The 14,705-nt window shown below is 40.3% G+C and overlaps 1 protein-coding gene across 1 annotated transcript; it reads right to left on the reverse strand.

Annotated features, from left to right (window-relative positions):
• Positions 1 to 7,204: 7,204 nt before the first annotated feature.
• On the reverse strand, positions 7,205 to 13,976 carry hspb1 (heat shock protein, alpha-crystallin-related, 1). Its single transcript, XM_034684597.1, has 3 exons — positions 13,372 to 13,976; positions 9,156 to 9,219; positions 7,205 to 7,897 (listed from the first exon to the last, which is right to left on the reverse strand). Exons 1-3 carry the CDS (start codon positions 13,769 to 13,771, stop codon positions 7,741 to 7,743), a joined length of 621 nt encoding a protein of 206 aa, XP_034540488.1. The 5' UTR covers positions 13,772 to 13,976; the 3' UTR covers positions 7,205 to 7,740.
• Positions 13,977 to 14,705: the final 729 nt, after the last annotated feature.

A 14,705-nucleotide genomic window follows, 5' to 3' on the forward strand; every position in this document is an offset into this window, starting at 1 on the left:
ACTACATTTATTCTGGACCAGATAAGTTTGACCAATAAGTCTGGTGGTGCTAGCATGCTGCTGATAAAGCTGCAGAGTTTACTTGTAGATGGAAAAAATGTGAGACTGTTACAAATATTTAACATGGACGGTTTCTGAATTAAGATATTTGTGAAACGATGAGGTACCTTCCTCTTTATCTGTGTTTATTCAAGGACGTAATCACTTAGAAACTGGTAATGTCAGTCTGAACAAACAGCTATTCACTGAGATTTGTAAAATATTCATGAGCTAGTCCGTCAGACTGTTTCTTTCAGTAAACACTGTCAGGATAAGGAAAGCCCCTACTTCCTTCAAACTAGACCAAACAGAATAAAAACAGTTTGTTGTATTGAAATGCATTTGCTCATTAAAAACCTAATTTTCATGAAGGTAAGTCAACTGAAATAACAAAGCACCCTGTGAGAACAAGCCAACATTTCATCAGCACATAAAGGACTGCACTGTAAGGTTGTAAATGAACGTCAATCACGAGCTACAACTGGACTAATTACCATCTTCAATCACGAGGCAGAACTAATCATTGAACAGCTGCAGAGTGCTAATTGGTTCAAAGACAATCAGCATCCTCACACATCATTGGACGAGCTCCTTGTTGAAGGTGCTGTGATGGGCCAATCCTGATGCTGTTGCTAAGCAGAATAGAAGAACACCACCTGCTCCCCTCGGAGCACTGAGATACCGACCTTCTGTTGATCATCCGTCTTTTATGATCCAAAGATAAGATAAGATGAGGAACAATTAAAAGAAGCAGCATTTATTACGGTATTGTTCACGTACAGTATGCAGTATAATGCTTCTACCAACGGCACTGTTTAAAGTTTAATGTGGAGAAAGTCCTGCTAATGCACATCAAGCACCAGTAAGCTTGGTTTTTGTTCCACAGTGAAATTAGCCATAGTTTAAATTATTAATGGCTACCACATGTTAGAGTGTAACCTGCTCTGGTCCTCAGCTGTTACTATTGTTTCACTTTACTATCAGTGCCAGACTTTCAGCTTTGTTTTTGTAGTAGTAACATAATAGCAGCAGTACGACGGCGTATTAGGACCACTATGAGAGAAAAAAAATAAATTAGAATTAGTACATTTTCGAGATAAAAACTTGAAAATTTCGAGTTTATAAAGTCGCAAATCTATGAGAAATCAAACTCAAATTTTTGAGTTTTTAAAGTCATACATTTTAAAAAAAACCTCAAAATTTCTGAGATTATGAAGTCTTAATTTTTTGAAAAAATACTTCAAAATTTGGAGATTTTAAAGATTTCACTGCATCATGGACCTACTTGACAGCCTCATCAAATTGTACTTCCTACTTGGACTCAGCAATAAGGAGATATACTGTCTCTAGCATTATTATAAGCATCTGGACTTTGAAAAGACATTGCCATATATTGGGGCTGTTTAGAAGGAAGCAGCACATTGATCAGGAGGAGGTGATTTATCCAACAGATAAATTAGAATTATTGAATTTTCGAGAAAAAAAATAGCTTACTTATTTGTAAATGTACGACTTTGCAAACTCGAAAAAAAAAAAAAAATGCTTAAGTGGCCCTAATACGCCGTCGTACAGCAGACCTCATGAGTGAAAAGAATGTGTTTAGCTAAATCAGTATTGCAGCAGTAATCATTAAAAATGGAAACTTTAAAATAATTTGTCCTCAAAAAGTTACAGGAATAACATTTAGATGTGGCTGTCTTGAGTTCCAGGTCATAGTATTGTGCATGTTGACTCACCATCACAACTTATTCTTTGTTAATGCTATTAATAAACATTGTGCTTTTACTTCCTGGGCAGCTTCAAAATAAAATGTGTGTAGAAATGCTTTATGGCACAAAATCATTGACACTGTATAATGATGGATGATGTGCCTCCATCTCCATTATGAAAAATGAAGCCACAATGCCATCATGACAAGACCTGATATATTGTGCTGGTACGTATGGTACTAATACGCAGGAGCGATCTGGCTGTTGGAGCAGCAGGATTGAAGGCACAATCCCTCTTACACACATTTAACGTACTGATGAAACATCAACGATCCCTCAGGTGGGTACAGTCCACAGCAGAACAGATTCTTGTATTGATTGGAAGCAAACACTTACGGTAATAGAGAGTTTGCTAAATCTTCTTTCGGTACTTGTTTTGCTTTTGTAATTTTTCTGTCTGTTGTTGTACACAGAGCTGTAGGTCATGACATCACATCTCCTCTTTTTAGCATCAAATAACTGTTAAAACCAAACTAACTCTGAAAAATGAACACTAGGACATACGTCAGAACAAAGGGAACTGAACTGTCATGACAGAGAAAATTAAATTTGATGTTACAGTTTAATCCATGTCCCATTTGAGTGGACTTAATGACCTATACTGCAGCTTCTCACCAGGAAGTGTTCCAAAATACATTTGGCTTCACTTTTTTGCAGCTTCTAGGTTGTCCATCTTTTTTAACTGTCTCTGTACAAAGTACAGGACATTGTAATCATTATTTTGGGGGGATTTTCAGACTGCACAGAGTGGGTTGCAGAGTGGATACAGCATCCATTGATGATTATTTCCCTCAAAGTAAATACAGAGTAATGCATCTCTAATAACATGTGTTGCATGATATATATACAGATAATATCCTTCATATTGAGGTGAGTTTGTTTCCTCTTAAACACATACACTTAGGAATCACTTAGGACCCTTTTGTTGGAAGCTGTCCCTCTTTGTCCTGTCAGTCTGAGTGCAGGGGGGATGCAGAGATCTGAAAAGAGTCCAATCAGCAGCCTGGTAGCAAACAGAGCTGCACACCAGACACCTCCCTGCTTCAAAGACTGGATGGCTCCTGGATTGATGGGGATTTGTATGAATAATTTAGCCCTGCATTAAACTGGGAGGGAATGGTGACTCATGGAGGAGGAAAAGTTGAAATGCTAAGTGGTTTGGAGAGTACTGCCTCGTCTTACAGCAGTGTCTCTGGCTACTGTGCAAGGCAAAGAAGAAGCATTGAATACTCCATGCATACAGTTGATACAATATAAAATCAAATATCTTCTTTATGTGCAGTAAGTTTTGTTAAAATGTCTGAAATCAAGTGACAAACACCTGATAAGCAGCCTATTGGTCACTTCAGGTCTGGGACCACAAAGAAGCCCCATTTCCTGTCTGCTATCTACCCTGTGAAACTATACAACACGCTGCAGGCTGAGTGCATAGCAGAGCTCTCTATAAATAGATCTCCCCTGCAGCTCTGGAGGCAGGAGTAGAGTTAGTGTGTGCATTAGTGAGCTGGCACGCAGCATGAATGACTGCAAGTTGACGAGGAAGAAGAAAAAGAAGTGATGAGAAGCAGCAGACACTCCGGACGTCATCAGTCGGGTTGTTACCTCTGACTTACATTTCTCCCTGCACTGACTGATGATTAACCACAGGGAGCGCAGCATGCAGCATTAGCACATATACATGCAGCTGTCCAGAGTATTGATTGTAATAGGGCCCTCAGCTGATATGGTTTGGTCAATGAATTTCCATTGGCTGCCTCTGGCCCTCTTTTCTCTACATATACATCCTGACCATTTTATATATCTAAAGCAAGGAGCGATTACTTATTTTATAAAAATGTATTTTCCTCAAAGAAAAATCTCAATTTGGAGTTTCTCATCTTTGTTGATCTCAAACATTGCATTTTTAATTTTTTTTTTATCAAAATATGTTTTAACTGAGAAATGTTAGGTCAAATATATATCGTCAAGTCTAGTCATGGTGAAAAGCCACATGTTAAAGAGACCTTTTATCTCTATATCTATTAAGTCCACTTTTTATCTTTCAGCACACGAAAAATGTTGTTTTGGAATAAAATAATCATACAGCTGCTCTCCTCTAAACATGTCAATGAAAACAAATGAAAATAATTGAAAACTTCACAAAGTAGAAGTGTTAGCTATGACACTGCTTCTGACAAATTTGCGATTAAGGAAAAACAACAACTCAAATCTTTTTTTAAGCAAAACTCAAATGAACAGAGTTCACATTTTGGTATCAGTTAAGATAAGATTAACAAAATTGATCGCCTGCAGTTAAAAAACAAGAATTAAAAACATTGTCTGCTTGGCTCTTGAATATTAAAGACCATTTTAAATGAAAAAAACCCTCTATTATCTATATCTATTATCATCTGCTCTGTGTCCCGTCCGTCTTTGTAACTACTAACTAATAATTAAAAAATGCTTAAAACGGAATAATCAATTAATTAAAATATGTAAACAAAGCATCAGATATTATGAGGATATGTAACGAAACTGATCAGCAATAAAAGCAAATAAGCCACATGCTGATGAAAGTCATCAGGAGTTTCTTTGGTCAAAAACACTTGTGGGGCTTTATAGATCAGGGGTTTTCAAACTTTTTGGAGCCAGGGACTCCTTACAGGGGAGAAAATTGTCCAAGGACATCCTCATAATTGTAACACAGATTAAGCACATTAGTGATGTATCATGATCAAAAGCTGAGGCTCTGACAGCCAATGCTTTAAAGTGAATCAGAAGAGCTGGCTCGCATCAGCTCCCAGTTTTTTTCCTTTTGCTGCTTAGCTCTCGCTGTGCTCAGCCCCAGCTCTGCTCACAGCAGAACTTTGTTTTGATTGGTCAGCATGGCGGCCATGCGGCCAATCGCATGTGAGGATATAGGATACAGGTGATGGAGGGGAGGCTGTGTATTGTGGCTACATCTGTTCCTTCTGAGAGGGTTAGGGTTCTTCTCAAAGACAGGGCAAATACTTACTGAGAGGAGAAATCAGATCAGCCCATCCAAGCTGAGGCATCTAATTTTTCTCAATGCTAACCTGCACTGAGGACATTAATGATGTTTACTTGAGTTGGTTCTGGTTCTGGTTGCTTGAGTTTGGTTCGGTTTGGTTCGGTTCTGGTTTGGTTCTGGTTCGGTTTGGTTCTGGTTCTGTTTGCTTGACTTTGGTTCTGGTTCTAACCCTAACCCTAACCTTAATCCTAACCCTAACCCTAACCCTAACCCTAATCCTAACCATAACCCTAACCCTAATCCTAACCCTAATCCTAACCCTAACCCTAACACTGACCATAACCCTAACCCTAATCATAATCCAACCCGTAACCCTAATTCTTACCCTAACCCTAATCCTAACCCTTATCCTAACACTACAACTAAAACTGACCCTAATCTTAATCCTAACCCCAACCCTAATCCTAACACTAAACCTAACCCTAACCCTAATCCTAACCCTAATCCTAACCCTAACCCTAACCCTAATCCTAATCATAACCCTAACCCTAATCATAACCCTAACCCTAAACCTAACCCTAACCCTGACCATAACCCTAACCCTAACCATAACCCTAACCCTAATCCTAACCCTAATCCTAACCCTAACCCTAACACTGACCATAACCCTAACCCTAATCATAATTCAACCCGTAACCCTAATCCTTACCCTAACCCTAATCCTAACCCTTATCCTAACACTACAACTAAAACTGACCCTAATCTTAATCCTAACCCCAACCCTAACCCTGATCCTAACACTAAACCTAACCCTAATCCTAACCCCTACCCTAAACCTAACCCTAATCATAACCCTAACCCTAACCCAACCCATAACCGTAAAACTAACCCTAATACTAATCCTTACCCTTACCCTAGCCGTTATCATAACCCTAACCCTAATCTTAACCCTAATCATAACCCTAACCCTAATCATAACCTTAACCCTAATCCTAATCAAAACCCTAACCCTAATCCTAACCCCAACCCTAACCCTTATCCTATCCCAACCGTAACCCTAGTCCTAAAACTAACCCTAATACTAATCCTAACCCTAATCGTAATCCTAACCCCAATCATAACCCTAACCCTAACCCAAACCCTAATCCTAATCCTAACCCCAATCATAACCCTAACCCTAACCCAAACCCTAATCCTAACCCTAACCCTAACCCAAACCCTAATCCTAATCCTAACCCTAATCCTAACCCTAACCCTAATCATAACCCTAACCCTAATCATCACCCTAATCATAATCATCACCCTAATCATAATCCTAACCCTAATTCTAACCCTCATCGCAACCCTAACCCTCGGGTTAGGGTAAGAATGGTTTTGTAACAGAATAAATGCACAAAATTGGGTAATTATAAGGCTTCTCATAAAAACACTGTACGTAAAAGGGTGTTTAACCCAAACCCTTATTTTTTGCAAAGGTAAGGTAAAATATACGGCTACAAAAGATCCTAAGAGCCGTTCGGGAGTCAAAAGAGCTTGCTCTTCTTTGGGAGCTGAGTCAAACGAGCCGGCTCTCTGAAAAGAGCCGAACTTCCCATCACTAAAGCACATGCTTACTATCATTTGCACTCTTAGTTGCCCTTGGAACTATTTGTATTGTAAAACTTATCAATGTAAATACTTCAGACCTGTACCATAGTGATAAACTGATAACACTTCAATTTGAATCAAGTAAATACCACTTGTATACTTTAAAACAGAGGGTCATTTCATTCCTTGTGGACTCAACATGACAGCATTTATACTTTTCAAGTAATTCATCTTAAACGCTTTCAGAAAATTAACAGTAACAAGACTCACATATCCCTTCAGACACCAAATGGTATCATAACAATGGTGTATGCTGTTTTGTAATGACACAACACAATTTTATAATTTATTAGAAATTTCCCCCACGCTATGGTTTGTGGACCCCCAGGGAACAAGCACCCCACTTTGAGAACAACTGTTATAGAGAGCAGTGCCGCAGCAGTCTTCTAAATGATTGAACAACAAGTACAAATACTATGGTGTATTATTTACAGTATTATGGAATAAACTTTTAGGATAATGTTTGAGTTTTTATTCTGGACTCCAGTCCATTTTTGATGAAATATGGTGCATTCTTACACTGTCTAGAAATCAGATAACCACATGAGGGCGCTGTTCTTCAGTGTCATATGTTAAAGTGTGAGGCAGTAGTGACAAAGAAATTAGCTGCCTGCAGTCAGGTGGACGTGTTTCACCTGCTCTCTTTTTCTTGTATGACCATCTGCTGAATAATTTAGCTTAAAAATTACAAGAAGCATTTATTTTACATTTAAATTGTATCTTGAGAAACTTGCTGATGTCATGTCACTGGCATTCAAATAACAGAAGAAACTGAAAATGTTGTTAAATCTTTATTTTGTTTCTGCATGAATGCAAACTTTCCAGAGGCCACAGCGGATGAAAACAGTCCATGATGGAAGAGGATTTGTTCTGCACCAACAGCTGGTGTGTATGTTTGCTCATCTGAGGTTTTAGCTCTTTATCTTATGTTCTTACAGTACTGTTTGTAGAGGCAGCATGTAGGGGATTTGAAAAAGGTGTACATGTGTGTAAGTGAGGCAGAGAAAAAAAAAGATCTGTGCATGAGGCTAAGCTGAGAGTTCCTCCATTCAGAAGAGAAGTGTAATTACAGCAGAACAAGCAGGCGTATGGCTCTGCTGCAGATGTGTTTACTCTGTGCACTCAGCTGGGGTTGGCTCTTTACCAGAGACAGAGGAGAGATATGAGAGAGAGAGGAGAGCAAGGGCAATCCCATGCCCTCCTCTCAACAAGACTGCTTTAGGAGGGGAGATAATCTAGAAGCATGTGGTGGAAATAAAGTGCGGATTCTGAATGTGTTTTTGTTTGGGAGCAGGAGATAAAAAGTTGCCCTTTCTACTTCTTCACCATGCCCCCCTTGGTGTCCATGTTGACGGGGATGGTGGTCTCTGAGGACTGGATGGCGGGAACCACCAGAGGAGCCTCTATGGTCAGGACGCCGTCAGGAGACAGAGAAGAGGTCACCTTCTCGGCGTTAGCTGTGGGGGGGAGGCTGCAGGAGAGAAGAAGATTAAACACATTTCATTTTCAGTCACCAAAGATGAAAATCTAAACTTTTAATAAAACTTGACCAAAGGGCTGAAATTAAGGTGAGTATTTTCTTTGGCCAGAACTTTCCTGAAAGCCACATATTTTCTTTGTCCTTTCTTTTCTTCAATTGTGAAAAACAAAGGACAAAGGAACACACTTTCTATTTCTTGGAGTGGACACCATGCAACACTTGGAACAATTAATGGAAGAATAACTTTCACTTAATAGTTTTTGAAATGCATAAATCAGATTGATTGATAACTGAATGTTGTGTTACATGTTCTCTAGGGTTGACAGAATCACTTTCAGTGTTAATTGGGATTTTTTGGGGTTCTGACACTTTGGGATTATTAAATATGCCCCGGGTCAAATTGACCAAGGAACATTAATGCTGTAGTTGAGAAACGAACATAACAGGAGGGTTAATATTAGAGTAAATATCATGGGAGAGCATCCTGCTACGAGGACTACAGCCTTAATTTTTGGTACACTTTAAACAGATGACCAGCAGGTGGCAGTGTATAGGGTGACTTTATGACATCAACTGAAGTGTACCTTGCATTGTTTGGAAAAGAGCTTTTGAATATTTGTCCACTGTAGTGACCATTACCATGACAGGGTTACATTTTATTAGATGTTGTAGTTTTAATAAATAATAGTGTCACTGATTATGCTGCTGTTTTATTTGTAATTGCCCTGAATGTGTGATTTGTACAAAACCAATGTTCACTATCCTTCTATCAATGGTGTAAAATCCGATCCAGGACCAGCTGTTTGTCTTTGTTATGGCCCCTGGATGGCAGCAGAGCCTTGTGAAGCTACAAACTCCCATCGAGGAGGGCTGAACAATACGAGGTGGAGTCTGCTGCTGCTGCTTTTCAGAGCATGAAATTCAGATATCAGCAGCAGCCAGGCCTCTACAGACTGCCCAACCCAAAACTAAAGAGACTCACAGCTGCAGAGCCACATTAAGAAAATCACAAGGACTTACACCCAAGCTTGAGAAATGCATTTCTGCCATGAAAATCTGCTGCAAAGCCCCCATCAAAGAGCCACAAGCTGCCCACTTTAATAAGAAATCTATTAGTTCTGAAGTGAGTTGTTGACATATTGCATGGCTGGTAGCTTGGTTTTATCAAATGAACAGCAAACAGCTCTTTCAAAAGGGATCAAGCTTGTTTTTTGGTAATGAATAAAGATACAAGACTTCAGCTACTTACGTGTATTTCCTGGTGAAGCATCTAGACACAAAGCCGTGCTCGTCCTTCCTCTCCTCGTGCTTGCCTGAGGACACAGACAACATACTTTTACACTGATGTGGCACTAATGTGAAAGAGCCATTCACTTCAAGGAGTCATGAATTAAAAATCTATTATAATGCATGGTTACATTGAGAAAAACAACACTGGGGTTCACCTCTTGCTCATGTGCACTAAAATTCTGGTATTGGCTATGTCTTAAATCATCAAACTATCCTCCTTAAATGTCTCTCTTATAAGGCAGGAAAATCACAGGTATAACTTAACCTGTACTGAAATGTTGTTGCTGTGAACATGCTGGTTAACATGTTTGTCTCATATCTGAACTAACAGTCTCGGTAGGTCTTCCACACTGCAAGTAAAAAAGATGATTTTTAGAGATATAGGTTTGTTAGATATGCATACAATCTTGTGTCAAAGCTTGTTGCCCCTTAAATTCTCCCTGTAATGCTGCCCCCCTGTATTAAAATTGGCTAGAGCTACTTTGCACTGATTGGCTGGGACTTGGTTCACTTTGTTCTGTTCCTACAGGAAGAAAGCTTTTGCATCCCACAGTGATGTAATTATTTTTGCACAGGGGTGGGTGAGTCCTCGCTGAGTCTTAACTGACTTATTGTTTTTACCTATACCATTCATTTTTCCTACATTCTAACTAGGTTGTTAGATCAAGTCCTGTAGCATTAGCTTTATTTTTGCAATTTAGCAATATTTCACTCGTTATATCCATACCAAAACAGAGGTCATAAAACAGCACTTAGATGTGCCTGTAGGCATACTTTGTGAGCTTTAGATGGAGTCAAGCTCCTACTTTTATTCTGTTTCCAAATCTTTAACTCTAGCCAGTTATTTATGGCTCAAGTGGGATGTGTTGTGAACTATTTCATAAAATAACCTTGAAGAATGTGAAAAGGTTCAACAGTTTTGGCAAACCATATGTGTTGAGGTTAGTGTCGTAATTAAATAACAATTACAGCCCAACCCACTATTGTGTCTACTGGGATGTGTCACTGAATCATTAAGAATACATAAGAACACTATTAACTTTTTGCTTATTCTGGGCAGAAAGGCTGCTATAACCAAATGGGTAGGAGATGAACCTCCTTCAATTTATCTGTAGAAATCATTGATAGCAGAATATATCTCTCTGGAAAAATTAAGATTTTGTATTAAAGGTCAGATGGACGTTTTTACAGAAAACGCAGAGGTGTTGGAGTATCTGGGAACTCAAGAGGCAATTGCCTGAAATGTTAGACCTAATAAGGAACTTTTGGATCATTGCTGCGGATGTATTTTGGATTTGCTGCATATTTCAAACAACCTGAAAATGTACAGTGCTGGACTCTTAATATGTTGACAATGTTCAATAAAAAAGAATGTTTAAAGAAAAAAAAAAACCTTAAAGTTGTAGTGTCTGGCCAAGAAATTGTAGGGTGTTTCCTCCTAGTATGCTAAGTTAAGCTAACTAGCCTCTGACGCTAGCTTACAATAAAAACATGGTAGTGTTATTCACCTAACTTTCAACAAGAACGGGAAAATGAATATTTCCCGAAATGTCATGACATATTTGTATCTTGTATTAGTGACACAGGACATTTCAAGCAGTACGATGACTGTGCTTTTATTTTTGTGTTGTGGAGGCTTTGTGGGGGAATTTTTATTTCTTTAACAGCTGCTACCCTTGTAGCACAGCCACAGCATCAACAGAAAACCCTCGTCAGTGTCACACAGGCATTCAGAGGCATGGCTGTGAAGTTGCCCTCCATCCTGGCTCTGAATACAGTAATATGTTTGTTTTGACGACAGGCTGATAATGCTTGCTCTCCTCTGGGAGCTGTCCTCTTTTCAACAGGACGACGGAGCTGGTGAGACTGTGGCAGTGCCAGGCTTTCAGCTACCACAAGGCTTCATTTAGTTCAGCGGGGAGGACTGTTGCATGAGGTGGTGGTACAGTGATGTGTATTCAACACTAAAGCTGATGATATCACTTCTAAACACACATGATGACACATGAGGTGGCAGATTCCATTCAGGAGTGAATCCTGTGCTTTGCTTATCTTTGCTGTGCCTGTCAATGCCCAGTGTCTGAGCAGTGAGATATTGGCTGTAGTCGTGCCCAGAACCTGGATCTGGACAAGACCCAGCAGTCCTTTTAAAGTATCAGACACAGAGGGTGAGTCATGGCTAAACCCCTTACTTTAAGAGTGTGATTCTTTATGAAATATACAACTCAGGGGCTGAGACTGGAAAAATAGAGCTCAAGGCCTCACTGAGCTAAACCATTAAATAATCAATTCCTCACACATATCATCAGTTATCTTTTCACATTCTTTTGCAGGCCTGCACGGCACCGACAATGAAAACATTTAACAGCAGAGAAGTGAAACCAGCTCTCTGTTGAAGGGGTTTGTTCACTGTGTTTTTCTGTGAGCTGTTTCAAAAGTTGACTCCCACATGTTGAATTGTTTTGTATCTAGCAGGCGTGCAGCCAAAAGCCCCCACCCTCCTGTGCACTGGAACTCAGTGTATTGTGTCTCCAGGTATTATGTAACTCTGCAGCAATACATCTGCCTTGTGCTTGACCTAGCATAAAGGTTTCCTCCCTTTTATCTCATGTTTTGTTCAGTACTGCAGAAATTTCTCCAACAAAGGGAATGAACTAACCTCAGTAGGGAAGCGAGGGTTGATTGTGATACGTTTTACCCTTGCATGAATGCTCATGATCTACACATGGTATAATAGTTATTCCTACATAGAGGGGCAGTTTTAGGTCTTTGGTCATAATGGAATTTTTGTTTATTCAAACAACTTATTCAGGTATTAATAGGGGATGTTCTGAAGTGACTAAGTAATGCGAGTAAGTAATGTCAAATTGGTTTACAGAGTGTAGCTTAAGTTAGCAGAGCTAGAACTACCTGCCTTTTGTCCTCACTGCAAGTTAACATCCACATGCCTGTGCTGGTTACATATCGCTCTGGTAGAAGTCACCAGACTCTGCCTACATACAAATTGATCTTAATTTTCTAGATCAAAATACTGAAGAACAACACCGCGCTGAAAGATGCCACCTGTCATCTGTGCTTGTTTACAACCGGTAGTAGAGCTTTAGCATCATTGCAGCGGCCATTAACCAGAGCTCCAGCTCCAGCTCCAGCTATTGGCAGGTGGGTGTGCTGCAACTTAGATACAACATATGTGACCGGCATTTAAAGGGATATTTCAGTTTTTTTGAAGTGGGGTTGTATGAGTTTTAAATCACTAGTAATTGTCAGGGCCACAATAGATGCTGCTCAGCTCGGCTCCTTTAATGAGAAACTGCAGGGAGAATCAGCACGCAAGCTATGCTACCGTTCTGGCAGCAAAGTAAAGTGCAGAAAATAATCCAAGTAGAGCATACAGCTAAACTGAAGTGAGTGCTCGGGTTGGAATCTTTCAACATTTGCTAAATCAAGTGGCAGAAATTACACTGTCTGCAGAGATAGCTTAGCTTGTTCCATACAGTTCCATTTCTCCCTGCAAGTTTCTCATTAAAGGAGCCGAGCTGAGCAGCACCTATTGTGGCCATGACAATTACTAGTGATTTAAAACTCATACAACCCCACTAAAAAAAACCTGAAATATCCCTTTAAGGCCTGAAATAATACAAACATCAATAACATGTTTAACTGACCAGTAACTCTGGTGCACACAATAAAACGTAACACATAGATAATTAATCAGACCCAGAGTGCAATGAGTGTCTTTACTTTGTTTTTTTGCAGTAACATGTAATCAAAAAGCTACAGTTTTCTTCCATCTGCATTTTACTCATTATTCAGAAAACCCTGTTACTTTAAGCCCATGGATATTTACATCACATTTACATTTATAAAAGCTTATCTCTTAACTTTGATGCATTTTACCTGATTTATTTTGTGATCTTTGACTGTTAGTACACTGCAGAGCCACCCTTACTTTAGAAAAAAATCTTTAGAAGTATTTCCATTTTATCCAGAGTCTCTTTATGTATATGTATTTGTATTTCCACTGAAGTACAAATGATGTTCCTCTACCACCTCAAGCTGTTAAATAAGTGGTCTTACCCAAGACTAGCCTTTCTGTACATGAACTTATCAGCACTGAAAATGTATGGTCACTTTGAGTCAATAAGTGGACCAGTGAATGATAAAAGTGCACTCACCACTGATTTCCACCACTCCGTCCTTGGTCTTGACCACCAGCTCCTCAGGAGAGAAGTGATTCACATCCAGGGAAACCTTCCAGCTGTCTAAGGTCTGCTTGATCTCTGATATGCCGGTGCTCATTTGTCGTGACAGAGCACGGGCCTGCTGAGCCATCATGGCGCCGGGGTACATCACAGGAGTGTGGGGCATCATAGCAGCACCCATAGCAGCACCCATGTCAGGAGCCATCATTTGGGGGCGCATGTACCCTGGCCAGTGGGTGCTGGGGAATGTGGTAAAGTCCTCTGACAAAGCTGGCATGCCAAAGGACTGGTCAAAGATGCGGCTGTGCCAGTCCCTGAAGGGGTCCCAGCTGGGAGTGCGGAGCAGGGTGAAAGGAATACGTCTCTCAGTCATGGTGAAGCGTTTGGGTGGCAGAGGAGTGCTGCTGTAGAGAAGAGCTGCTGGCTGCAGAGGGGGAACCCTTTGGCCTCTTTGGAAATGTTTTCCCAACGTGCTGTGTGCCTCTCAGCTGTGAGCTTTTATACGCACTGACACCACCCCTGTCAACAGAGTCCTCCCCTTCGACTCAAGCCCCCCTTGCATTTTTATGGAAAGTACTGGAGTATCTATTTGGGGAAGACATAGCACTGGAAAGGAATCCAACAGGAAGGCCCTCCCCAACAGCAGCTGCCCAGTGCTCTGTTAAACCAGCCTCCCCCTGTCGTCTAATCCCCCTCCTCTCCTTTCTCTGGACGTCCCAAGAGCCAGAAGAATCTAAGAGGCTACTGGAAAGCTGACCAGGCCTGCAGATAAAGCTCAGATAAGACTCACATGCTATTTCTAACAGAACACTGTATAGACTATGATGTTCTATACAGTACAGTATGTACAGTGTTATTTTCAGTCCCATATTAAATACACAGTGTGATGACAGTTTCTAACATGGATGTAAATGAACAATGCAAACAGATCCATGAACCAGGCAGCACCCTGTGGAGCGGACACATAAATCTAGGAGGGGCGCCGGTTTACCTCATGTACAGACTGCAGTCCTTTAAGCTAGCAGCCTGGATTCAGATAAAACCTGCTGCCTTTTGTCATCTCCTCTTCTCTCCCAGTGCCATACTCTATCCATTGACCTATTCTCTGGATAAATAATACATACATACAGATAAATAAATAATATTTAATCCAAAGCAGAGATGCAAAATAACTGCAGTTCCATGAGTGGCCACTAGAGGCTGGCTCCAAAAGCATTTTGCATCATTCCCAAGCGGCAACCTTCGGTCTCAAACTATGAAGCCCATGCGGAAGTGTTATAAACTGCAGTTCATCGAGAATTCGCTTG

Source organism: Notolabrus celidotus, chromosome 5, assembly GCF_009762535.1.
Source record: "Notolabrus celidotus isolate fNotCel1 chromosome 5, fNotCel1.pri, whole genome shotgun sequence".
In the NCBI taxonomy this organism is placed as follows: Eukaryota; Metazoa; Chordata; class Actinopteri; order Labriformes; family Labridae; genus Notolabrus; species Notolabrus celidotus.